The following is a 26,206-nucleotide window of genomic DNA, read 5'->3' on the forward strand; positions in this document are numbered from 1 at the left end:
AGGAGGGGGCATGTGCATGACCTCATGTTTCAACGAATTACTTCGCCTTTAGATAAATATCTATGACCACACTAAAGGGAGAAACTGTAGCGCTGCACTATATCTACAGTATGTCCTTGTTACTGTATAACTCAACAAACCGTACCTTCGCTTGAAAACTTTGCGTATGGCTTTACTGTAAAAAGCGAACACAAAAATATCAAGATAGATCACATGGCAATCTAATATATAAACCCAAGAATCTCAAATCCGAGGTCAAGCTCAGTTTGGCGTTGTGTTAGGGCCTGTCTACGTGCCGACTCATTGTCTGCCCACCAGCAAATCACAGTTATTCAGCCCTGGAGGACACAAAAAGCCTTTCTGTCTGGAGAAACACATTGATGCCATTGATGAAGTCAAAAATTAAAAGTGATAATCTGGGAGATTCTTGTCTGTTTATTTGGTGACTTCCTTTGCCCTCAGCTGTTACATAAATTCTCAGCAACAGCGCTAACAAGCTTTAACTCGTTGCAGGCACTGGCCCAACATAATGACACATAGCCATAAAAAGCCACATCTCATAGTGCTTGTTATCTTTCAAAGACATTGCAAATACACTTTATTTTCACTTGAAGATTAGCATTTTCATTTTGCTCAAGCTGACTACTCAGCTCTTTATCAGGTCATTGCAATCTGCTGTTTCTGCTGAACACTGGAAAACATGAAACGTAAAACCTTGCACTCCCTGTGCACTAGAAGATTTTAACCTGGAAAGACCCACCTGACACCAGGTGTTTGGAAACAGCAAATATAAAAGCTTTCATGAACTGGCTGTAGGTTTAATTACTATTGTGCTTTCTAAATTGCCAATGCAGGGTAACAAAACAGGGACTACTACGTGTAAAGTGCGATTTTCAAAGACTCAAAGATCGTCTGACTGTACCTACGATTGCCCCCCCCTCACAACCCTCGATATGAAGAAAAAATTAAAAGTTCTTTGGAAACATGGTGGTATTAAAAGATTAACAGTAAATCCTCATTCCATACCACTGTAGTTCTGATGGAAAGTGAAGTTCCCTTTGAGGTGAGATCTGTCTGCTGCCACGACGAGGGAGGGAGACTGCACTGCGTTTGATCTGCTGTACAAGCGAGTTACAATCTTCGAATCATATGAATCAAACCATGTGACTTCAAAGCCAAATATGTTGTATGTAGTTCATTTATTTGGCTTGCCAGTAGCATGCAGCCGCACCGACCCCTTTCAATGCTTTAAAACATAGAAGACTAGTTTCCACAATAGTGCTTGGGTGTCTGATTTATCTAATCTATAATCTCTCCAAGTTGCTCCTATTAACCAACATTCATTAATTTGCTGACACACACACACACACACACCCAGATTAGATTAGAAACAACGCCAAGAGTTTTGGTTCTTGCCTTCGTCATAAAGCTGCTTATTCCATTATGCGGGACTGGACAGGTACAAAACCACTTGGAAGGGGGTTGTTTTCACCCAAAATTAGGTTTAAAGAAGAAGCTAGACTTAAATTGACTTTGACATGTACACAGTATAGTTGTCAGTGTTAATTTAACTTTTAAAAATCAATACGGTGGATGTTTTTGTATAAGGGCCATGTCCATCAGAGTTAATTTAAAACAGGTTTATATAGATGTACATCAGCTTTTAGGTTTGATCAGCTGCCTCAGAGACACACACTATCTGAGAGGACAAACACTCTAATCAACACTTATCACCTCCAAACAGATGTCACCTAAAATTATTATGTAAACTATGGAAAATTTGATTTCTAGAATGATTTTTAAAATCTGGTACGTAAATATTTTAGTCGGTCATTCTACAGGACCTTAGACTGTAAACGAATTCACTTCATTTAGTCAGAAAATATTAATACAAAAAAGTCTGTGAGGAAGTAATTTAAAAGTAAAAGTGAAAGCAAAGCACTTTTACAAAAGTTACACACAATTACAGCTCAATAAAAAAAAGTTAACTTAATTACTTAATAATTTAATTAATGCTATATGCTGACCTGCTGGCCAGACATGCCTGTAAATGTAAGGTGAATGCCGCAGAGTGTTAAGAGAAATTAAACTAAACTGCTGTTTCTTCACCAAAAATTCCCTTTCAATCTAATGGATGGGGCCCCTGATATATCCTTTTGGAACACGTGAGAATTATATAAATCCTACTCTCAGCCGATTATATTTTTTTTTTACTCTCTTTCAGCCTACAAGGGCATTTCTTTTGCATTCTTCATACTTCTCTGGCCCTTTCCCATGAGAAAGTCTTAGCCTACACTTCGGAGCCCAAAGAATAGCCGAGGAAGAAATGGAAATACTCAGGCCAGCATCTGAAACACTATTTTGTGTGTGAGTGCATGAGTGTGTGTGTGTGTGTGTGTGTGTGTGCATGTGTGAATAACAAGAGTGTTTCAATCCAATATTGTCCAGTTAACAGAGATGTCCTCTGTGACAGTGTGGGAGCGCCTTTTGAGCGTGTGTGTGCCGAGGAAGAAGGCATTGTTGTGAGTGGGTTGCTGAGTGGGGATGGGGGTGTAGGTGTGGGTATGTGTTTGTGAGCGCGGGGGCACGGATATCCCTGTGTGCAGTTCAAGATGCTTAGTTATAGTTCTAGCTATGGAAAAGGGTTGGTCTTGTTGACAAACATGAATTAAAATGTCCAAGATTATGTGAATAATATGGAAATGTTGAATGAATAAACTATGAAGCAATTCTGCCAGGTCAGTAGCTTTCTGTACTCGATGTTACAGCCACCATGTCAAATGGACAGTATCTACTGGTACAACGATGATACGTGAAACATTATCCTTACAAATACAAAGTATATGAAGCTACAATACCGTCATATAAACCACGTGACAGCTCAAACACATTGCTGGTAGTAGATGTAAGGTATGTTTTCCGTGCTACCTGGTGAAACCATGTAACAGGCAACACTTTCTACTATTTGAAGTCGTGTTCATAAGTCTGGCATAATGATAAGACGTAACAGCTGTCATGAGCATTTATCAATATTTATGACTGCTGCTGTTAAGCGTCAATGAGTCAGTTTTAACAAACTGACATTTGTCTTTGTTATGACCACTTGACATTAGCAAAGACAATTTCACATTTGCGAGAAAAATAACATTTATTTGACCTTTATTTAACCTTTATTTAACTGGTGGCCTGGCACATAATAATTGAATGAATGACATAAAACTTTCACTGATGACAAGGACAGCATGATTATGAGAGTGTTCATTTCACATTGTCAAACACAAACACTGTCAGTGCTGTGTGTTTATTTCGTTCATTTTCATCGACATGGTGGTCACCTGCGAGGATAGTAAAAACTTCAGCGCAGTTGCTGTTTTGGCAGGAGTGGTATCACGGCAACTGTTGTCATGTTCAGGTTCACCATCTTATTCCAGGTTGGACCTGCTGTGACTCAGTTTCACACTATGATGGTTTATTTAGACAAAAGGTTTCCTAAGTTCCTGCATAACCTGAATGTGAGAGGCAAGTTACAGTGCACCTGCTCATTCCTGACCTTTGACCCCTTTGCGGAAGTCTGGCAGTGGTGGGTGGATTTCAGAAGGTGTCAAAGCAGGGAGTGGATTTTCTGCAGCTCAGTGACACATTGGCTTTGTTTACAATGAAACATACAATATTTTCTGTTTTTTTTTTTTTTCCTCAATATGTGACATTATGCAACATGGTATACATTCTCTCTGTGATCCCAACAGCACAATCATCCTATAATTGCCATATGATAATATTTCCAGGAAAAAAGTCAGGGAAAATAAGTGACATTTAAAGGAAAGACGTGAATCTCCTTATTTCAGGGCATTCCATGAGAGCAAATCATGCTGATGTATCACTTTCAGCATAACATTACCAGCCTCACCCTGACTGGGTCGACTGGATGGGCAGCTCTTTTGCCATTGGTTCACTGTTCTCTCCAGTTGTGCTCCTATTAAAACAGCATGGGCTGTGTCAGGGGTGTGGTCAGGGCTGGGTATGGTGTGATGGGGGCCGTCCTTCTCAGGGGGTGAAGGGGAATGAGGACAACGGGAAGAGCAGAGTCCAGAGTCAGGCAGTTGTCCAGCTTGAGTAGGCTCAGCACTGGACATCTATTATATGACAAAGACCCCAGTTTGACCCGTCCTCCTCCTCCTCTTCAGCCAGCTTTATGGATTAGATTAGTTTCCATTCCATGAACTGTTCATACCATTAGTCATCATGATCCATTTTCCCCAGACATTTTCCCACAAAGTTGCGGAGTAAAACAAGTCAACAGTGACCATAATGTTGCCCTTGACTGGTGCAATCTGTGGTCACTGGATGAAATTTCTTTTTTTCCTCTTCTTCTCCTTTTTTTTTTTTTGCATGTGTAATGTGTGGTGTTGGAGATGTTGTTGCTTGAAGCTTGGGGACTTTTTTGGCCTGTTGCTGCTGCTCTTTTGGGTCAATCAGTTTCATTGTGTAGATGCTGGTTATCAGTGGTAAAATGCATCATTCCCCAAAGCTTCATTAAATTTGATCCACTAATGTCCAAGACATTGAGAATGAGGCGTAGGGCCCTGTTGGCCTATTGTTGGCGCTGTGGTGGGCCAATCCGGCTTATATTTAAAATAGATGACCCCCAAATTCCACCATTTTACCAGAGCACAATCCATAGTCCCTTACCCCGTCTTTGGTCGTGGGAGAAAAAATGATAAAAATCCGAGGTCCTGAAGCATCTCTCAGACACTACATCATAACACAGTGCTAATCTGCAGCACACAGGAAGGGTAAAGAAAGCACAAAGGAACCAAAGGTGGCGACATAACATTGGTGTCAAATGTTGACCAAGGGGAGCTGAGAGCACATGTGGAAAATTATCCTCTTATACTTGCTCACATCCCCACTCCCACAAGCTCTCACATGCTCACATGAACCAGGTGACAGCAGTGTAATTATAGCCACCAGTAAACAAACATGGTGTGTATTGTTAGAACCCACATATGGACTTCAAAGCGAAGGACTTGGCATCCTCAAAGAGACAACTATCTGAGTCTAGCGTGATATTTACACTGACCAAGTACCGATTGGTTTAGCGATATATTTAAATCTAACTGTGCACTATTCTAACACACACTCTGACACTGTTGCCGTAGCAACTCAATGTGCATATCAGTCTCTAGTTTCCCATCTGACACCATCACATCCTGCATATACGTACCACAGGACAACAGTGAAAAAGACAAGTAGAGTAGAAGCAAGTTAAACTTGTAGGCTTCCCAGCTTCATATGTAACATAACAGCCTTCCAATGCAAATAATCTTCAGGCTGTTTTCACAATCTAATGCAGACGCCATACACATCACTGCTTTTTCTTCTATTCTTCTATTCACAATATAGCCACCAGTGAATGTGATCCTGAAAAAAACAAAAGAATTTTCTCATAATTTCCTGTCCTTCTGTGTTTCTCGAGACAAAATTTGTAAGTGAAAAACTAATTGAAAACATGTAGTTGTACCTGGCAGACAAGATGATAGATGAGGCCAAGGCTCAATATTCACAAGCCAACGGGTTACCCCTTCAGTCTACTTTCTCTTTCATGCCAACAAGGATAAAAGCACTCAGCTTGTCGTGGTGAAAAAGAACATAATCTCCCACGGTTCTATGTTTTGTTATCACAATAAGTCTTCAAAAACAAAATCCAAGATCAATTATCTACTGGATCTGTTGATCAAATAACCATGTGTAACAAAATATTCCCTAAACACAGTTGTGGGCAGAGAGATGGGTCCGCCTTTGTCTGCTTATCGTCTAGCATTCCTAGAAAATTTGGTGCATGGTTTATTTGGAAGCATTGCAAATCCATGTGACCTCCATGCTTTCAACTCTTGCCAGGTCTGACTGGTATGCCCATGAGTCCTTGTTTGGCATCACATTGGGTGCAGGAGATGGGGTGACCATAGGTCAACAGCTGGCCACGCTGAACTGTTTCCACTGTGACCACCGTGATGTCACTCGAGGTTTCTTTAACATCCATCAAGTGGTTCCCCGCACTGACGGCTTACCACTTGCCGTGCGTAGGATGGAGGACTTGCATCAGTGTTTATTTAAACCCACCCCACCCTATCCCACCCAACACCCTTACCCCACCCCACCCCCATCTGCTCCAGCTCTTTGCTGTTGATCCAGAGGGCAGCGGCTTGTGCATTAGCCAACATCTTAACATGTGGCATCATGTGCACCAACACCCTTTAATCTACGAAGCACGTGGCTCTCTAACCAGCAACAAAGCGAGCCCACTGCTCGCTGTGCCAACCTATCTGGAAGCAATAAAACAAAATCTGCTTACAGGACCTTGAAATAGCCAAGCAATTAGATTTCCCAACGTACTCAAGTTCCTCCTTCACCGGACATACCTAAAGGAATTTATCATAGGATTGCAGATCTAAGCCCTGTTTGTCTTTTAAATCTCTGTGATAACATCATGTGACCTGACCGTTCAGACCGATCAGTATTTCCACGCTCAGAAGCTTTGTGATGAGAGTATAGATATATCGCCTGTGCACGCTAAGCACTGCAGGACACACATGCTGATCTGACACCAGCACCAGTACAAGTTCATACGGTCATGTGATGAGACCATAAATCCGTATTATTTTAAGAGTGTTAATGCATCCTGATATCAAGTGGTATTTCTAGCTTGGGCCGGGATTAAAAGCACTCGTTTGATTCATTTTTCAAGGACATGTATGTAGTATTTCAGCAATTTCCGAATTATAGAGGTACACACAAACACCTGAGAGATGTCAGGAGTAATATTAGTGACGACTGAGCAGTTTCCTTGCTTTAAGCTGTAGTCTGGAACTTCTTTTTCCAGTATTTTATTCATCTGGATCATGGCTTCAGGTTATACAGTAACAATGGACCATATTACCCTGTTTAGAGATGCTCTTCATAAACTGTTATCCAGAAGCACAAGAGACACTGTTAGTCCTTTTCATTCTGTAATCTGAACATCATTTCAAATTATTCTCACTGCCAGAGGGGGAGACAAAGCATGGAAATTACACAGATGAGTGAATCAAGGAATTTCAGCTCTAAGTGTCCAGCTCAAGGGCACTTGAGCGGGAGTTGTTAAGTGAGGGGAGAGCATTTCTCATTCAGTTTCCCAGACTAGATCTCCCCTTTGATCCGGAGTTTTGATCTCATGCTCTTCATGTCCCAAGTCTTCTTTTCTAACTCCACAATTTTGTTTCCCCTGAGATTTCTTTGTGTTTTATGCCCTTTTCTCTGGGGAAGGCACTTCCACTGCTGTGATGGTTCAACTTCACAACAGGAATTTTATTTCAACACATCAGTCTCAGCTCATCAGTTCTGCTTGAAAATCTTGTTCCTTTTTAAGGGTAGTATTAAATTGGTGTGCAGCTGTGGCTGATAATCAAAACCTTAGTGGCATTTTGAAGTTTCAATTCACTTTTTTTGCAGTGGGGTTCCCCTGATGACTGACATTGTAAAAGCAACAATATTACTGATTAGAAGATGCTCAAATATATATTCCCTCCATAAAAAGGCAAAACAAAACAAAACAAAACAAAAATTTGTTCTAATATGTCAATATGAAAGGATAATTGTACGGGGAAACTGAAGAATGACTGATGACAATGATAAGGAAATGCAGAAGTTTTAAAAATAGAATTTGTGGTAGTTTATTTCAAACACTAGATGGTTCCTTCAGATAGCAAGTCACACGGTCAAGGTTTGCCATATGAAGCATGTCTTTTTGTTTGTTTACCCTCTTGGGATTTTGGTGCTCTTCTTGTGAATAAGTTGCACTCAAATCTTCAAAAAATAAGCCACAAAACCAAAACCGAGGAGTGGTGTGCTGGTTGATATCAGCCACATTATCTCCTTTATCTCATTGACAATCTTGGACTTAAGGTTATGGTTTTCCACTTGAGGAAAACTGTCATGGCTTCAGTATAGTATCGGAAAGACAAGTACAAAATAAAGAGAACTGAAGATGAACTTATTTCCTCCGTGCATTTAGTTTGGATCAGACCCTCTGTGTATTATGGTGCTTTGTCAAAAATATGAGGGAAAGGAATTACTTACAGAAGCTTTAATGAATGACAGGAACATAGACAACCACCTGGCTGGAGTGGCTGTGCGAATGAAAACCAACTGGCTTCGACTTGCATGCAACTTGCTACTATTGGCTAAATACCAGGTGTTTCAGAGAAGGTGGTGTGATGCAAGTCTCATGATCTTCCTTTTAAGTGTCTGTGATTCACTGTGTCCGACATCAGATGGAAGATAGACTTTAGAGGGAAAAAAAAAAAAAAGGAATCAGCCCATTTGCGTGGCTACACCCCTGCAAGCATGAACAGATGGAAATGTGTCATAAATACCCTGGAATGTTTGTGGCATTCCTGAATTTGGTGTTCACACTCGACACATTACGAGGCGGGTTCCTTTATGATGGGGGGTAGGATTACCTGAAAACAGAGAGCTTTTGTGCAAGCAAGTGTTGCAACCACCCACCACCACCCATACAAAAACCCCCTAGGATTACAAAATATGTGCGATGTTAAATTAGGTCTATACTCACAGTACTTTTTGTCTCCACTTATTTGATCAGCTGTATATTTGCATGTAAGCTCTCAAAATTTGAAACAACCATGCAGTGATTTGGGTGGGGAATGTTTTCTTAAATTGGAAGAAAAAAAAAAAAAGGAAAAAAAAAAAAAGCCTCATGTAGCATTGACATTTAGGATCCAAATCTAGATTGACATGCAAAAACGAACATGAAATAAGTGGGCATTTATAGGACAGGTTCCTCATCAAATGTACAGGAACAAAAAGTAAAAATACCCATCTTTTTTGCTATTCCTTATTCTCGAAAGATGATTTGACTCATTAATCACATGATAGCTTGCTTTAAATGGAATGGAAGTATTTCTAGCATTCTAGAGAAAATCTGACAAATCCGACAAATAAATCAACAGTAAGATGTTCAGACATCAAATAATTACGACAGTGGGCATAAACAAGTTAGTACAAATAACAGGTGAAATTTATTTTTTTCCAAAAACTTATTTACATTATGTACATAAACACACCCCCAAAATAAGCCACATACAGTAACACTACGCACAGAACCTCTGAACAGATCATGTGCAATGAGCTGAGTTGTCTCAGTGTTTCAGTAATCTCACTCAGCAGAAAAGGCACACCTCTTGGTCACAGACACACATCACCACATACACTAACACACACACACACACACACACACATACAAATACTGCAGCTATGGAAAAATGCATTCAACATGTGCTTCATTGTTGCGGATGTGCTTCGATAAATAAGCTTGGTCTTGCAGTGCTTCCTCTCTTCATAAATAAAAAGTTTTTTAAAAAATGTACAACACAGCTTCTACATTTGCTGGTGAATGTCCACTGACAGATCTGTACTCTACTTCACCAGTCCGAGTTGACACTAGTCCATAACGTTCTGTGAATCTTCAGGCGATATTACCGTGTTTAGGCCCGGCCCCTCTGCCTGCCAGCCCGCACGCCATTTTCAGGCCGTTTTCAGGCCATTTTCAAGCTGTCCCATTGGAGTCCAGAGTCATTGTGACTGGAGACCAATGGAAGCCATCCAGGTGCAGTCAAGTCTGAGACCTCATTAAGCCCCTCCCACCGTGCGCTGATCAATCCTCCTCCTACGAAAGTGCTCAAATGGAGAGAAGGCAGTGCTTCTCACTATTCCACATTAGGTCCCCATAGTGACGTGCATTGTTTGTTGGAAGTGCTGAATCCTTACATGGGCAGTCTGTCAATCAGAAAAGTTAATACGTTTGTTAATTTTCCACAGAGCAAGAGTCAACGCTGTAGAGCCAAATGTTTGGGATTAACTAATAAATTTGAGGTCAACAATCCACTAAAGTGCTTTACCGTTTTCTTGGTTTCACTTCCCAGCCATCACGACATTTCACGTAAGTTAGTGATTCCCCTGGTGAAATTTCGGTTTTTGAAGGGTCTTGGGCACAGAACGTAAACCTAAGACAAAAATAAATCCCGAATTAAATACAAGTAGCCTAAGAAACGTGTAATTGATAATAATTCTGGTAATGGCAGAGGTGCTTTGACCAGACAGCTGCTTTCCGCACTTACTTCTTTTGTGTTTCTCCAGCTTTCACGCGAATACGCCGTATTTCCAGCACGGGATTGGTGGGCTTGGTCTTCCAGGACCAGAACGACTGCTTGATGTTCTTCCATACGGAGGTCCAGGAGTCAGCTGCACCTTCCCAGATCAAACTGATCTTCAGCAGGTCACCGATATCCTCCTCAGTGAACACCAGGAAGGTGTTGGTCACGTTGAGACCTACGCTGTCAGGGCTGGTTGGGTAGGAGGAAAAAATATGAGACCCAGAAAAGTACACTGCGGCACCTTTTAAAGACCTACACAAGTGTTGGGTTCAATTTAACTATGAATTCTGACTTTAATTTAAAATGAATATTCAGGAGTAGCAAGGGTGACTAATAATGAAGTAAAATCTTGGCCAAGGTATATGGAAAGATTGGTTTTGCAGTATGGTATGAAGTTTCGGTACTTACACATCGACAAACACGTTTTCTGTGTCGTTGTGGGCGCCATACAACTTGACGTAAAAGGTGGGATCTGCATTGTCTGACTGTTTTCTGTTGAATACGTGCATCTTCATCTGGTAGTGGTAACCTGAAAAATATAAAAAGAGAGTTAATGGTTGATCCACCACGTATGGAGTATGAATAGTATACAGCAAGAGTTGCTTATATCAGTAAGTGTGGAATCATAAAATAGATAAGATATTACTATTTAAGTAAGATAAGAAACCTAAATGATTGTACAGTGGCTTATCAGTAAGCCTCCAGAAAGCCAACATCCAGGAATAAAGATAAGATCAACAGCGGTTAAGCATTTTCTCGTCTTCTGCTTCCACCCACTCACCTCCAAAAGGAGTGTCGGCGCGTGTCTTCAGGTACATCTTACTGTTGCGTCTCTTGCGCATCTTTTTGGCGTTGTAGCCAATGTTGTTGCAGCGGTTCTTGCGGCAGCTGAGGCAGATGCCTTTCTTGAAGCGATCAGGGCCTGTGCACTGGAAGGCGAAGCTCATATGGTCCTTGTTCATCAAGGAGTCCACAAACAAATGCACGGCACGCTCATGCTCGCACTTCATCACCTCCATGAAATCTAGAGAAATTGAGAGGATGTTAGATGGGGTACAGTTTTACCCAGCAGGTTAGCTTACAAAAAACACTAGATAAAACTGGAACAAAAGGGTTGAGCAGTGGCAGCCTAAAGCAACTGAGTTACCACTGCACCCCAATAAACCCACAAGCTAAGCATGAGCCAACATGAACAGCTATTTCTTGAGTACTTACTTCCAGCCATTGACAGCACATCACCCAGAGAACAGCCTGGCTGCACTTCGCCTCCATTTGGGTAGATATCGATGTCCCCAATTGGCTGCTGGATCCCAATGCTCACACCCAAGGCCTCTCTGGTGTAGGTGTGCAGCACATCAACGAAATCAGCATCATCTGGGGAGAGGCGCTTCTGCTCCCCCACACCCTCAAACATAGGCCCTGCTGGGTCTAGACCTGTAAGCACCAGAGGTGAGCCATGAGGGTGAGCGAAAATACCAATCATCATGTCTTAAATGCAAAAAAGGAATAATGGCAATTGATTTTTTTCCCCCTGAAAGCAGCATGTAGGAGCCCGACTACATGTCAATTCAGCTTGAACTTACCAGTGATTCTGCCAATGGTTCCTTGTACATATGTCCCTGCGTAGCCTGCTACATGCGCCCCCAAACTGTAGCCAATCAGGTGCACATTCTGCAGGGGCAGCTGCTGCTCTTCCTGTTGAGGAAAAGTGATACCACACACACACATCAGCAGCTGCCACCATAAACGCCAACCCTTACTGAACATCTCCTGGATTTCAGCCAAAGACAATCAGTTGTGCCTGCAACTAAGCCAATCTCTGTTAATAACAACGCATGTTCACTTCCATGAAACAGCACCTCCACCATCTGTCCCAGTTTGTCTCCATGAAACACTCTTTGTCTCTGTTTACAACTACGTGGCGGTACGCCCAAATCCCGCCTCATTCTGCTTCATGCCTGTGCCCAATTTCGTGACATTACTCCTCAATGGGATTGGCTTTGTACCAATAATGCTAAATAGTCTGCTTTTTCTGCTTTCCCTGATGAGTGCTGATCTGAGGGCACAATAACAGAGGGTATCTTAAGGTATGAATGGGATAAACAAAACAGGGAGAAACAGAACTACAATTCCGGGATGCGAATGCTTTTTCTCAAACATCCTGAATTCATGCATGTAAACTTTCTGACGATTGCAGTACACAAATGATCACTAAGACTGGTTGCCTGTCCTCCCCAGTGTACAGGGATGTTATACAGCCACTTAAATGTCATTGGCTCCACTAACATAGATGGCTCAGATCACATCGATACACCATCTCTAGATCTCCATAGAGCAAGCCTTATGGGAGGTCATCATATCTATGTATATATCAGCCTGTATGAGGCAACTATAACTGCACTGCAGTGTTGCTACTGGCAGGTTCAGTGCCATTATTGCTTTCATTTGACTAGAAGAAGATTTTGCTAAGACATGAGTAGAGAGTTTTAATTTTAACTCACATAACCAGGAAAATCTGTTATCAGTGTGAATTTGCTTACAGGCTACTGTGTTGATGTGAGCATTCAGTTTCAGCTACTTACTGAATTATGATCAGTGTCAGAATAAAGCAGAGTTGCCTTCAGAATGTCTAACTAAATAATCAAGATGAATAACCATTCACACACCTGAAGCCAGTCGAGCAAGGTGGCAATGCTGGATCCGACAAGGCGGGTGTTGTTGACTGCATCAGGGTAGAGCTGGTGAGCCAGCGATATCCAATCCACAACGACAACATTTGCCTCACTTTCTCGCTGCATCACAGCAGCGACCAGCTTGTGCATCCAGCCCTCGAACATCCCGCTCATCTGGGAAAAGACAGGACAGTAAGTCATTCAGCCAAACTACTGATTGCTTTAACCTGGTGACCTCTCTGACACCCAGCACTCAGTTATGTCACATTCACATGATACATTCCAGTAATGAAAGTGCACAGGAAGAGTTAACACTTCCATCCATAAAACACACAGCTTCTGTCCACCGAGTGAGAGATAGTTACATGGAAGACAAAGAAAAAAAGAGACAGAAATCTGATTGTGATTATGGGAAACATAATTGGAGGAGAGAACTCTATTGTGCTCGCATTTCTGTATGCTCATATGTACCGTCCAGCCGTGGATGATGAAGATTGTCTTGGCTGTGGCGTTGAAGCCACACTCCTCTAGACACTCCTTTTTGCCTTGCTGCAGGTAGCAGCCCTCCTGATCCAGATCTAGACTCTTCCGCATGTTGTACTTGATGAGTTCATCAAGAGACTTGCCCTCTGTTGGGAGCTCATCAGATCCACTCTCTCCACCTGATGAAAAAGGACATGAGATTCAATTTCAAAAGCCACATAAAGACAAATAAGAAAAAAAAAATCTGGCCACTACAACTTTAAAGGCATAGCAAAAATTAAAAGGATTTCTGTCTAAATGAGATACAGAAAAACTTGTTTATGCATTGCATTTTCAGCAGGCTAGTCTATTGTAATGGTTTCTTCACACGTCTTTAAAAAAAAAAACAAAAAAAAAAAACAAAAAAACATTCAGACAGCTGCAGTTCATGCAGAATGCTGCTGCCAGAGTCCATGCCAAGCACTGGCTTTTTGTGTATCCAAGGATAGATTTTAAAATCCTATTACTTGTCTACAAAGCACTAAATTTACTTGTTACGAAGCATCCACACCCCTTGAGTCATCTGGGACTGGTTTACTCAGTGTTCCCAGGATCAAAACCAAGCCAAGTGAAGAAGCATTTAATTTCTGTGCTTCCCACCTGTGGAACAAGTTTCCTGAATACCTTTTAACCAGGGCTTTAAACATTATTGCTTTCTGCAGATTTCCCATAAATTAAATAAGCTTCATAACTTCTTTTTAATCTTTAACTATTTATCTGCTTATTTTTGTTTCTGTTTTTATTGTCTTTTAGATGAATGTAGCTATTTTCTATGCTTCTGTAAAGCACTTTGAATTGCCTTGTGTCTGAGTGGAGCTCTATAAATAAACCTGCCTTTCCGTGACATGTTGCATAAAACTAAAGGACCTGTCACTGGATCCATCTCAGACTAAATGATTTACAACAATATTACTGCAATTTCCAAACATGATGGTAAACTCTGACACCACTCAGACAGCCCCTCGTCGTCTTCACATTTGCATGGTGAGGCTCAGACAGCCAATCATCTGTCTTTTTGCGGCAACATCTGTTACTATAATGTGTGTCGGGTGCGCGCACTCCTGGAGACACGGGCGCAGGGCCAAAATGTCACCTCTACCACCACCCGAATATTGTATTTCATTCTCTGTCACAGCTGCAATGCTGGTATTGAATTTTTTTTTTATTGAAAAAAAAAAAAAAAAAAAAAAAGAAAAAAAAAACACGAAGCCGCTGGGCTTGGGTTTGAAACAGGTAAAATTAATGCAGTGTGTGACTCATCAAGCCTATTGTTCTGTAGCAGAGGCTCTGGTGGAGGTTAAACTCGGACACGGGCAGTTTACACAGCAATTTAAACGCGTCAGAGCCAAATGTGCAGTTTACACCGATGTAAAAACTTGATTTAAAAAAAAATGGCTACGGTATTTCAATGTTTTTTTTTTTTTCCAAAGTAATTAATTTGTTTATATTGGTAGTTTTTGGTATTGATCACAGATTGCAGGTCATAGTTTATCCATTTTTGTCTGTTAACCCACTATACTTAACTTTTTTTTTTTTTTGAAACCAGTCAGGCCAACCTGGCGAGCCTGCAATCTGCCTCCTAGCTTGATGTGCGTGCTCTGACATGAATTAAAAACGGCGGGCATCGGATGAGACGTCGCATTTCTGCTGTGAATTCAGCTCGTCTTGATTCACAAAAAGCCCCAAAACGAGTTGTTTGGCCGGTACGCTACAACGAACTGGTGAGCGGTTCATGTGAAAACGCGGATTCAGCTGATCTTTCCAAACATAGTTCACAGACGTGGCGTTGTCAGGCGTCACAATTGGGGTTTGCTCCAAGTCGTTTTTGCTCTCGCCAGGGACACATAACCGGTCTGAAATCCATCACCGCCTTTCTGGCTCACTCACAAGCACACACTTCTTCGAATATGTAATGTAATTAAACCAACAAGCAACACTTTAATCCAGCTCCCGGGGAACCGAGGCGCCGGCAATTACCTATTTTCCCCACTGGAAAGATTAAAAAGCGCATTTCTGTGCTGCTTTTTATGATATTGCAGTTTTTGACTAAACCCTCGGAGCTGGAAAAAGACACAACGTTAATGAATGAACAAAACGCACAGGGCTGCCTCTTACCTTTGAGAACTGCATTCTCCGCAAGACCAGATGAGAAGAACACGGCAGCACACTGTAGGAAAATCCATGAAAGTGGAATATGATTCATTTCTCGAACACGGATGAACCTGTTGGGAGGACACTTTATTAGCTGGATCAAGTGTGGCTTTCACAGTGCCGGTGGCGCGGAAGGTGGGTTTAATATCCAGAAAGGCTGAGAGGAGCAGCGAGAACCGGTGGAGCGATTCGTGCGCGCCGGTGAAAGCGATGCTGAAGAAATGTATGAACTTGCATCAAGTGTCTCATTAGAGTTTTAAATAGTTTCTCCTTTTCAGTCATCTGATCATCGGCTGATCTATCTCGGATGCTATTGGTCAAGCCCCCATTTGTTTACGTTTAAAGGCGTGGCAAACTTGAATGAAGTCGTAGTAAGCGTCTCACGTTGCGCGTTTTTAACCCTTGCTTACTTGGGCTGTGCACTGACGCACGCTGTAAAATGTCTCATGTTGCCTCAGAGGCAGTTTCCTAAATCATGAAGTTAACCCCATGGCCTAGATTACACGTATCTTCCCCTATTGTCATCGGGCATAATCTATGAAATATGACCCAGATTAAGAAAGGAGCCCACGTGAGACTCTCGCTTGGCAATGGCACATCCAGGCTATTCATATTTTAAGATGATCAGACCCGGAACAGAGGCCCCGGTGACAGTCCTTGGCTTACAGTCCGGCTCGACCAATGGAAGAAATGTCATTTGTCCATTATCATACGTGGGAAACCCGCAAGCCCCCTCTCTGCGTCCATGGGAATATTTAAAAGGCTCCGACCCGAGTGGGGGGAGGGCGAGGTTACCTCACTCTGAAAGGACTGTCCCCTCTGCCTGGCGCTCTGCCAAGCCATCAGCTTAGCTCGGAGACCAGTTTCAATTGATGAGTGGAAGAATAGGCTCACTCACGCAAGGTCTTGGCTACAATAACACCACTGTTTACACACACAAGCGCCCACTACCCAGTTGGAAGTGTCACCTGCCACCAGAGCAGCCTTGGGTACTTTGAATCTTTTTACGCATCTCTGCCGTCAAAGTGATGCTGTTCCACGTCTCGGACAGTGTGTCCCATTAACAGACTCAATCAATTATCTGCTAACTCCTGGAGCCATTGCACTGCTCACTGACACAAGAATAATCAATGCCCCATATCCTCCCGTGTGTCATGGTTTCTTTATGCGAGTTATTTCTTACCCAGTGGTCAGCAAATCACGCGGGCCAACCTCAAGATTTGCCTGTTTTTTTACTGTTTCACCGTTTCTCCTCGCCAGGGATTTTGAAGATTCCCAGTTTTTGTAAACGTGGCATACATTCTGAATAAACAGACACTGCTACCTATGATTTTTTTAAACAAGAAAATCAGCATCCATTGTTACATAATATTACAAATAAACCATGTGAAAAGCAGACAGGAACACAAATGCACCTGCAGCTGTGGCTGATGCAGATGGCTGCTTTATAATGCTTTAAAGCACAATGTCACACTTAACCTACTTATGGAATAGTGTGCATCTCCTTGAAAAAGACAAAAGTACATGTATACCATTATTTTGAAAATCCATGGTGCAATCATTTACTTGATGCCCTAAAACAGACAGCCCTAAAATATGCCTGATGTCATAATTGCTGTAAACAGTACCAATGTGTCAGCAATGCACTACAACATTTTTCATACACACAATGTAAAAGAGCATGATGTCATGATGTAGGACGAGTGGGGCATCAGTGTGATTTTATCAGTGTGAACTTCATTTTATGTGCTTAACTTGAAATTATGCCTTTTGAGAGAGGCGGTGCGTGATGTGCCAGCAGCCAAAATGAAATGTTATATTTTTAGCATAGAGTTAAGCACACTACTTTAATAGCCATATGCTTGCGTGAACATGGCAGACGGTGCATGACACTAGATCCTACAGGGTTACTCGAGTTCAAATGATGAAACGATGCACTGTGGTGTAGAGCGGTGTTTCCTCAAACTGAGGTCTGGGGACACCTAGGGGCCATTGATGGGCTTCCAGCTGGCCCTCAGAGAAATGAAAAATTTAGCTTCACTTTAGAACATGTTACAAAAAAAAAAAAAAAAAAAAGTATATATGATTGTTTATTCTTCTGTTTTAATCTCACCAGATTGATTTTATTTTTCTATGGCATTATATGCCATATTTTTCTATGGCATCTACACAATTTAATACTTGACACAAAACAAAATATCCTTTCATAATGGGGTCCCAAAGCAAAATCACTTCTAATGGGGGTTCAGAACTTGGAGAAAATTTGCTTGGTGGTCTAGAAAATGAGAAAGTTTGAAAATCCCTGGTATAGAGCACGAGTCCATCCCGGTCAATCGCTCTAATGGAAACAGATCGTTCAGGAGCATCACAGAGCTAAACATCTTTGCAAAAGGTAAAATCACTTCAAATTGGGGTCTGTGGCTTGATGACAGCCAAGTAGAGGTCGGGAACATGAAAAAGTTTGCAAACCCCCAGCATAGAGCCTGAGTCCATCCCGATCATCCAGTCTTATAAGGCCAATTTCCACCAAAGAAGTTCCTGGTAGTATTTGGGGGGCGTGTTGCATTACCTAACATTTGCTAAAGCGAACGTTAGCGTCCCTAATAGTCCAGCAGCTACGTGCAATATTTTGATGGAATCGTGCACTTCACGATACAAGCATGAAATTTGGCACACTGTTAGAGCATGCCCTAAGGATCATTTTTGGCTACAGGGCCATCGCAGATTTGTCCCGTGGTAACCGTGGCAACCATTTTTCAAAATGGCTGACACCTGCTGTGATTTTACCTGTAACTCAGCTTCTAGACCACCTAGGATCTTGATCCTGGTGGCTAATCCTACATTTTCAAGGATGAGGAATACAATGGTACTATTTACAACATGCTAGCAACTACCTATCTACATATTTCCAGCATTAACTTCTACAATACTTCCTATGGAAGCGTTGGGATGCATCTTCAGTGATATATCCTGGGGTCATAGGGTGTTTCGGGTCTGTTCGAACATCATACACCCTCGCCCAGGCGACCCAGCCGGGGGTGACCAGTGCCCAACTTGCATCCCAGCAGCAGTTAACCACTGGGCCTCCCTCTTCAGCCAGAGCCACCTAGTGGCTCTCTCTGCGGCATCAGTGGTAGATTTGACCGCCCTCTTCTTAGCCAGGCCCACTATCCTCAGCTTAGTAAAGGCTCTGCATAGTGACCGACCTGCAAAGCCCCGACATCCCACCTCGATTGGCTCACATCTGGTAGTCCAGCCCTGCCTCCTGCACTCCTCTGTCAACTCCTGGTACTTGGTGCGTTTCCGCTCTTGCGCTTCTTCCATGCGCTCCTCCCAGGGTACAGTCAGCTCCACCATGATGACTTGTTTGGTGGAGTTGGAGAACAGGACCATGTCTGGTCGCAGTCTTGTTGACTGCGACCAGCTGCTTGCCGAGATCTACTTTCAGCTGCCAGTCGGGTGCTGTGGCAAGGAGGCCAGGTGCTGATCTTGACTGTGGGGTGTGTTTCTCTCCTGCCTTGACAAACTTAATGTCTCTTGGTTGGTGTTGTTTGCTGGTGGTTATGGCTGTGGCCACTGCCTCCGCCACTGCTTTTAGCACTTGATCATGCCGCCAGCGGTAGCGACTGTCTGCAAGCGCCTTTGGGCAGCTACTGAGGACATGCTTGAGGGACCCTCTTCCAGAGCACAGAGCACAAGATGGTGTTTCGGTCTTGCCCTAGATGTAGAGGTTTGCCGGGCTTGGTAAGCTGTCTATATACCACTTGGATCAGAAAACGGACTCTGTAGTAGTCTGCTCGCAGGATGTTATCCCAGGTGACCCTTCGCTGCTCTGCTGATTCACACTTTGTCCATGCTCCTTGTTGTTTCAGACCCACCATCCTGCTTGCTCTTTCTTCTTCCACGCCTGCTCGAACTTCCTCCTAGAGAAGGTGCCGCCTCTCTTTGCCCCTGGTTTCTTTAACGTGGGCCCTGGGGAAGTAACCTAGGCCAGCTCGGCCTCTGGCCACATTCCCCACCAGCTCCCTCTGCCTCAGCCGAGACTCTGCCACCTCCAGCCACCTCACCTGCTTTCCCCTTCCTGCCCGTCCTGACCTCGATTCCTGCTGCTGATACCTTGGGGTCCCTTGAGTCTCTGTACAGGAGTGCCTCCTTTGACCGTGACACCATGAACTCCTCTTTTAAACCGCTGAAAGGGAGTTGCAGAATGTTGCTGCTTCCATATAATGCCACGCTACTGAGGCTGCGTGGAAGGCCCAGCCACCTACGAAGGTAGCTGCTGATCCTCCTCTCCATTAACTCAACTGTTGTCATTGGGACCTCATATACCAGCAACGGCCACAGGATCTTGGGCAGGATGGCATGTTGGTAAATCCAGGCCCTGAATCTACCTGGTAGACCTGACTTGTCAGCCTTTGATAACCACTCTTCGAGGTCTTTGGTGGTCCTTCTGATGGAATTAGAGTCTTTGAGGCTGGCATCAAAGACCTTTCCCAAGCTCTTCACCGGCTGCTCGGTAATAGATGGAATTGTATCGCCAGCTAGTGTGAAGCGGAACTTCTCCATTACTCGCCCCTTCTTCAGCACCAGTGACCTAGCCTTACTGGGTTTAAAGCTCATCCTAGCCCATCCGATAAGCCTTTCTAGGCCTCGGAGGACCCATCTGGTTCCTGGCACTGAAGATGTTGTGATGGTGAGATCATCCATAAAAGCCCTGATTGGAGGTTGTCTTGTGCCGGATTTTGTCTTTGGGCCTCTGCATTCCACCTCTGCAGATTTGGCAATCATATTCATGGCCAGGGCAAAAAGGGTAACAGAAATGGTGCAGCCTGTTATGATTCCCTTTTCTAGACGATGCCAGCTGGATGTTTCGGACCCTGACGTTACTCTCATCCTGAAGTCGTTGTAGTAATCCAGGATGAGATTACTGATGTTACTTGGCACGTGATACCTTTGGAGGGCGATTTTGACTACACCATGTGGTATGGACCCGTACGCATTGGTCAGGTCCAACCACAGGACAGCCAAATCTCCCTTTGCCTCCCGGGCTTCTCGGATGAGCTGGGTGACGACACCTGTGTGTTCCAAGCAGCCGGGTACACCAGGAACCCCGCCTTTCTGCACAGATGTATCAAGGTACTCGTTCTGGAGGATAAACTCTGTCAGACGTCGAGACACAATGCTAAAGAAAATCTTGCCTTCCACGCTGAGCAGCGAGATGGTATGGAACTGCTCGATATTCTTTGAGTTTTCCTCCTTAGGAATCCATACTCCTTCTGCACACTTCCATTGATTGGCAACTCTACCTCTTCGCCAAATCAGCCTCAAGATTTTTCACAGATGCCTGAGGAGTCTTGGACATCTCTTGTAAACGATGTATGGCATGCAGCTGGGTCCTGGAGCTGAGGCTGATCTTGCTCTTTTCACCACCTCTTGGACTTCCTTTAGGCTGAGTTCTCTAAGGTTGAAGTCAACCTTGGGGGGTGGTGGTGTGATGAGAGTCTCCTGAGGACCAAGCGCCTGATTTCTCTGTGGATCACTCAAGGTGTTTTTGAGGAACTGGTCGACCTCCTCTGGGGAGCATGAGAGGTGGCCGCTGCGCTTGTCCCCTAGAAGCTTCTTGACAAAGCCGAAGGGACTCGAAAGGAAGGCTGTTCATTTCCTAGCTCTCTCCTTTCTCCTTCTCCTGTGCCCCTCTGCTCTACGTAGAATCATGAGCTTCTTCCGCAAGATGTCCCTTAGTTCGGCGAGAGGTTCTTTCTGGTCCTCCCTTGCACTCTTGTGTTGTCTTTCAGTGCTCGAAGCTCATGCCGCAGTTGTTGTATTTGGGTGGCTCTACGGTTCTTAGCATAAGGGGCTCCGGGTTTTCCCTTTTCTTCATAGCCAAATCGCTCTGCAGCGTAACTTATGATGATGGATGTCATGCTATGTAGCCGGCTGTCAGCGTCACCCTTGGATATGGTCTGTATGATGTTGCAGACGCCCTCGTCGAACTGTTGCCACTCAATGTGTTTGCTTGCTGGGGGCCATCTAATCTTCCATTTCTGTGATGCTGTGCAGAGAGTGGGGGGCTGTGGGGCTTGGAGGTCCTGAGCTCTGTGGGGTGATTCCCGGCTGGGAACCTCCTGCGTCTCACCAGGGCTGGTGCCTGTGCGCTGTTAATTAACTAATCAGTTAATTAAATAATAGTAAAAACCATCAAAGTATGTATTTCGGTATAGAGTATACTGTACATGTTTTCTAAGATGTTGACAGATATGCCATGAAATGCATGTGTGTTATGGCAATGGCCAAAGTGGAACTATACAGCAGTACAGAGACAGGATACCATTTAGCCTAAAGGCATTTTTAATAAAGCCAAAGAGGAAAGAAAGTGTGACAACACAAAGTTACGTATGATGACACAGTCCACCACAGTAGCAAAGGGCAGTGCACTGAAGTGCTGCCTCGGCACATTTGCATCTTCCACAAAATCCCTTTTTGCAACCACAGTGGAGGAGGTTGCGACATGTAACACAAGTTGCCAGGAAGGAGAACAGCTCAGCTTTGTTCTCATCAATACGTAGACACTCAATGTGTCAACGAATTCCCTTTCCTCTCTTGCTGCATGTTTCAGCCTTCAGCGTTTCCAGCGTATCAATACGTAGATACTCCGACCAATTCCCAGGAATGGCACTGGCTCGCTCAATGTGTCAACTTATTCCTTTCCCTCTCTTGCTGCATGTTTCAGCCTTCAGCGTTTCCAGTTAACCAGACAATACCCCGCAAAATTTCCCATCAAGAGAAAAAAAAAACTCCCTCTAATTGGCTGGCCTGCAGTCCAAGAAAAATCCAGGTCTCAACAAGAATGAATGAATTCTTTGCCCATCCATAACATTATTTATGACAACAAAGCTGAGCTGTTCTCCTTCCTGGCAACTTGTGTTACATCCGTTGCCACTGAGAAACAGGTAATCAGCACTCATCATGCTGACACTTTCTTTCCTCTTTGGCTTTATTAAAAATGCCTTTAGGCTAAATGGTATCCTGTCTCTGTACTGCTGTATAGTTCCACTTTGGCCATTGCCATAACACACATGCATTTCATGGCATATCTGTCAACATCTTAGAAAACATGTACAGTATACTCTATACCGAAATACATACTTTGATGGTTTTTACTATTATTTAATTAACTGATTAGTTAATTAACAGCGCACAGGCACCAGCCCTGGTGAGACGCAGGAGGTTCCCAGCCGGGAATCACCCCACAGAGCTCAGGACCTCCAAGCCCCACAGCCCCCCACTCTCTGCACAGCATCACAGAAATGGAAGATTAGATGGCCCCCAGCAAGCAAACACATTGAGTGGCAACAGTTCGACGAGGGCGTCTGCAACATCATACAGACCATATCCAAGGGTGACGCTGACAGCCGGCTACATAGCATGACATCCATCATCATAAGTTACGCTGCAGAGCGATTTGGCTATGAAGAAAAGGGAAAACCCGGAGCCCCTTACGCTAAGAACCGTAGAGCCACCCAAATACAACAACTGCGGCATGAGCTTCGAGCACTGAAAAGACAACACAAGAGTGCAAGGGAGGACCAGAAAGAACCTCTCACCGAACTAAGGGACATCTTGCGGAAGAAGCTCATGATTCTACGTAGAGCAGAGGGGCACAGGAGAAGGAGAAAGGAGAGAGCTAGGAAATGAACAGCCTTCCTTTCGAGTCCCTTCGGCTTTGTCAAGAAGCTTCTAGGGGACAAGCGCAGCGGCCACCTCTCATGCTCCCCAGAGGAGGTCGACCAGTTCCTCAAAAACACCTTGAGTGATCCACAGAGAAATCAGGCGCTTGGTCCTCAGGAGACTCTCATCACACCACCACCCCCCAAGGTTGACTTCAACCTTAGAGAACTCAGCCTAAAGGAAGTCCAAGAGGTGGTGAAAAGAGCAAGATCAGCCTCAGCTCCAGGACCCAGCTGCATGCCATACATCGTTTACAAGAGATGTCCAAGACTCCTCAGGCATCTGTGAAAAATCTTGAGGCTGATTTGGCGAGGAGGTAGAGTTGCCAATCAATGGAAGTGTGCAGAAGGAGTATGGATTCCTAAGGAGGAAAACTCAAAGAATATCGAGCAGTTGAGATCATTCTTGTTGAGACCTGGATTTTTCTTGGACTGGAGGCCAGCCAATTAGAGGGAGTTTTTTTTTTTCTCTTGATGGGAAATTTTGCGGGGTATTGTCTGGTTAACTGGAAATGCTGAAGGCTGAAACACGCAGCAAGAGAGGGAAAGGAATAAGTTGACACATTGAGTGATCCAGTGCCATTCCTGAGAATTGGTCGGAGTATCTACGTATTGATACGCTGGAAACGCTGAAGGCTGAAACATGCAGCAAGAGAGGGAAGGGAATTCGTTGACACATTGAGTATCTACGTATTGATGAGAACAAAGCTGAGCTGTTCTCCTTCCTAGCAACTTGTGTTACATGCCGCAACCTCCTCCACTGTGGTTGCAAAAAGGGATGTTGTGGAAGATGCAAATGTGCCGAGGCAGCACTTCAGTGCACTGATCTTTGCTACTGTGGTGGACTGTGTCATCATACGTAACTTTGTGTTGTCACACTTTCTTTCCTCTTTGGCTTTATTAAAAATGCCTTTAGGCTAAATGGTATCCTGTCTCTGTACTGCTGTATAGTTCCACTTTGGCCATTGCCATAACACACATGCATTTCATGGCATATCTGTCAACATCTTAGAAAACATGTACAGTATAGCCTACTCTACCGAAATACATATTTTGATGGGTTTTACTATTATTTAATTAACTGAATGCCGGAAATTTAGTTAGGTAGTTGCTAGCATGTTGTAAATAGTACCATTGTATTCCTCATCCTTGAAAATGTAGGATTAGCCACCAGGATCAAGATCCTAGGTGGTCTAGAAGCTGAGTTACAGGTAAAATCACAGCAGGTGTCAGCCATTTTGAAAAATGGTTGCCACGGTTACCACGGGACAAATCTGCGATGGCCCTATAGCCAAAAATTAACCTTAGGGTATGCTCTAACAGTGTGCCAAATTTCATGCTTGTATCGTGAAGTGCACGATTTTTCGCATAGCCGCCGGACTATAAAAATGCCGGCTAAAAAGCGTGTTGTTAGCGTTAGCTAGCACGTTAGCATTAGCTTGATAGTGTTGGCTGTGTTGCTAGGGACGCCAACGTTCGCTAATGTTAGCTAAAGCCTACGCTAGCGTGCCTAAAAATGCCAGCTATTTTCTCACTGTTGACACCACATCGCGCCGTGAGTATATCCAGTCAGCACCAAGTAAACCCTAAGGCCCTCCCAGGAGTTTTTCGGGGCTATTCAGAGTACCTACCCCGAGGCAGGGACTTGTTTAGACCCTGTATAAGTTCCATAACTCTGTCCTTTGGGGGTGGTTCCGGCGGTGGAGACACGCTACAACGGCCCCGGCCTTGTGAAATTGCCCCAAAGTTCCTGCGGTGGAAACGGGCCTATTGAGACAGATCATCCGGGGGCACCAAAGACCCATCCTGTCCCATCCTGTAGTGCCTGTGTGTCCAGAAATTTCAACCTTGAAGGAAAAACTTTGAGCAGATGGTGACATTGGTATTTGCAAGTCTGTAATTCACATAACATTTCAAAATATAGCCACATACTTACAACTCTGACGCACACGGAGCCCTTATTAGTATAAAGTTAGCAGGGTACACAACAGGGTTTCTTGCCACCTGTCCAGTTACTTCACAGGAATACGAGATGGTCTTAGTCACTCCACATGATCCAGTGGTGTGGATTTGCACTTTACCAGGTTTAGGACCGTGCAAGGGAAACGCTTCTTTCAATATTCCAGAGAACAGGGGTGGGACAGTCTGCCTACTGAAATCTAGACACTTCAAATTACACTGTCTTTAGTATCGAATTTTAAAAAATGGTTGCTTGAAAGGCATTTTAATGTTGTCTGGATGAAAATATATGGTTATACATCTCATTCCTCTCTAGTGCTGTTGCCATGACGACTACATCATATGCCCTGCCTATGTGCTACACCCACAAAGACCACAATGAAAGCAATTCTGTACAGTCCTTGCATTATCCTTGATTTTGTTTAAGATATACATGATTACACATGATAACACTAATTATTGTTTTTATGTGTTTACATAGAAGTCAATTAAACTATTACCGCCGTCACTGAAATGTGAATAGAACCCCCAGGTTTTTGCAGAGGTGAATGCAGTTTTTGGTTTTGAAGGAATTGTTTTCTTTTTTTTTTTTTCATTTGCTTAATTACCACATAAACTGCACACAAACTACACCCATGTTTACAAAACTGATTCAGCTGATTTATCATCCTGGACCACCTCAGTTTAGTGTTCACTGTGTTATTTATTCACTGATGTTCTACCTCAGTGTTTCTTAAAGCAAGCCACTGCCTGTTCCTGACCCCCCCTGTCACCGGCTGCATATGTAGCATGGTGAACAATCCACCTAGAGGATGGCCAGGTTTTCAGTTTTTTTTTTTTTTCATTTGCTTAATTACCATTGGAGGTCTTGCATCTTAAAACTACTCAATATTTCACAAGAAAACAGAAAAAGTGTCTTGCAACCCCCAAAATGATCTTGTGACCCTCTGGGTTGTCCTGACCT

General features: G+C 43.6%; 1 protein-coding gene and 1 pseudogene across 1 annotated transcript; both read right to left on the reverse strand.

Moving 5' to 3' along the window:
- Positions 1–9,050: 9,050 nt before the first annotated feature.
- Positions 9,051–15,801, reverse strand: lipg (lipase, endothelial). Its single transcript, XM_030060346.1, has 10 exons — positions 15,521–15,801; positions 13,355–13,545; positions 12,878–13,057; positions 11,795–11,906; positions 11,427–11,645; positions 10,993–11,235; positions 10,620–10,740; positions 10,176–10,400; positions 9,957–10,061; positions 9,051–9,834 (listed from the first exon to the last, which is right to left on the reverse strand). The coding sequence occupies exons 1-10, from the start codon at positions 15,606–15,608 to the stop codon at positions 9,822–9,824; spliced, it is 1,497 nt and encodes a 498-aa protein (XP_029916206.1). The 5' UTR covers positions 15,609–15,801; the 3' UTR covers positions 9,051–9,821.
- Positions 15,802–19,516: 3,715 nt separating this feature from the next.
- On the reverse strand, positions 19,517–21,495 carry LOC115364977 (uncharacterized; annotated as a pseudogene).
- Between the last annotated feature and the right edge of the window lie 4,711 nt (positions 21,496–26,206).

The sequence above is a fragment of the Myripristis murdjan genome, chromosome 9, assembly GCF_902150065.1.
Source record: "Myripristis murdjan chromosome 9, fMyrMur1.1, whole genome shotgun sequence".
Taxonomy (NCBI): Eukaryota; Metazoa; Chordata; class Actinopteri; order Holocentriformes; family Holocentridae; genus Myripristis; species Myripristis murdjan.

Excerpts from the sequence above, each read along its gene's own strand:
- lipg (XM_030060346.1), bottom strand. The coding sequence starts at position 15,608 with ATGAATCATATTCCACTTTCATGGATTTTCCTACAGTGTGCTGCCGTG. Across the intron at positions 11,646-11,794 it reads AACCATTGGCAGAATCACTG|GTCTAGACCCAGCAGGGCCT; the intron begins GTAAGTTCAAGC and ends TGGTGCTTACAG. Across the intron at positions 10,741-10,992 it reads CGCCGACACTCCTTTTGGAG|GTTACCACTACCAGATGAAG; the intron begins GTGAGTGGGTGG and ends TATATTTTTCAG.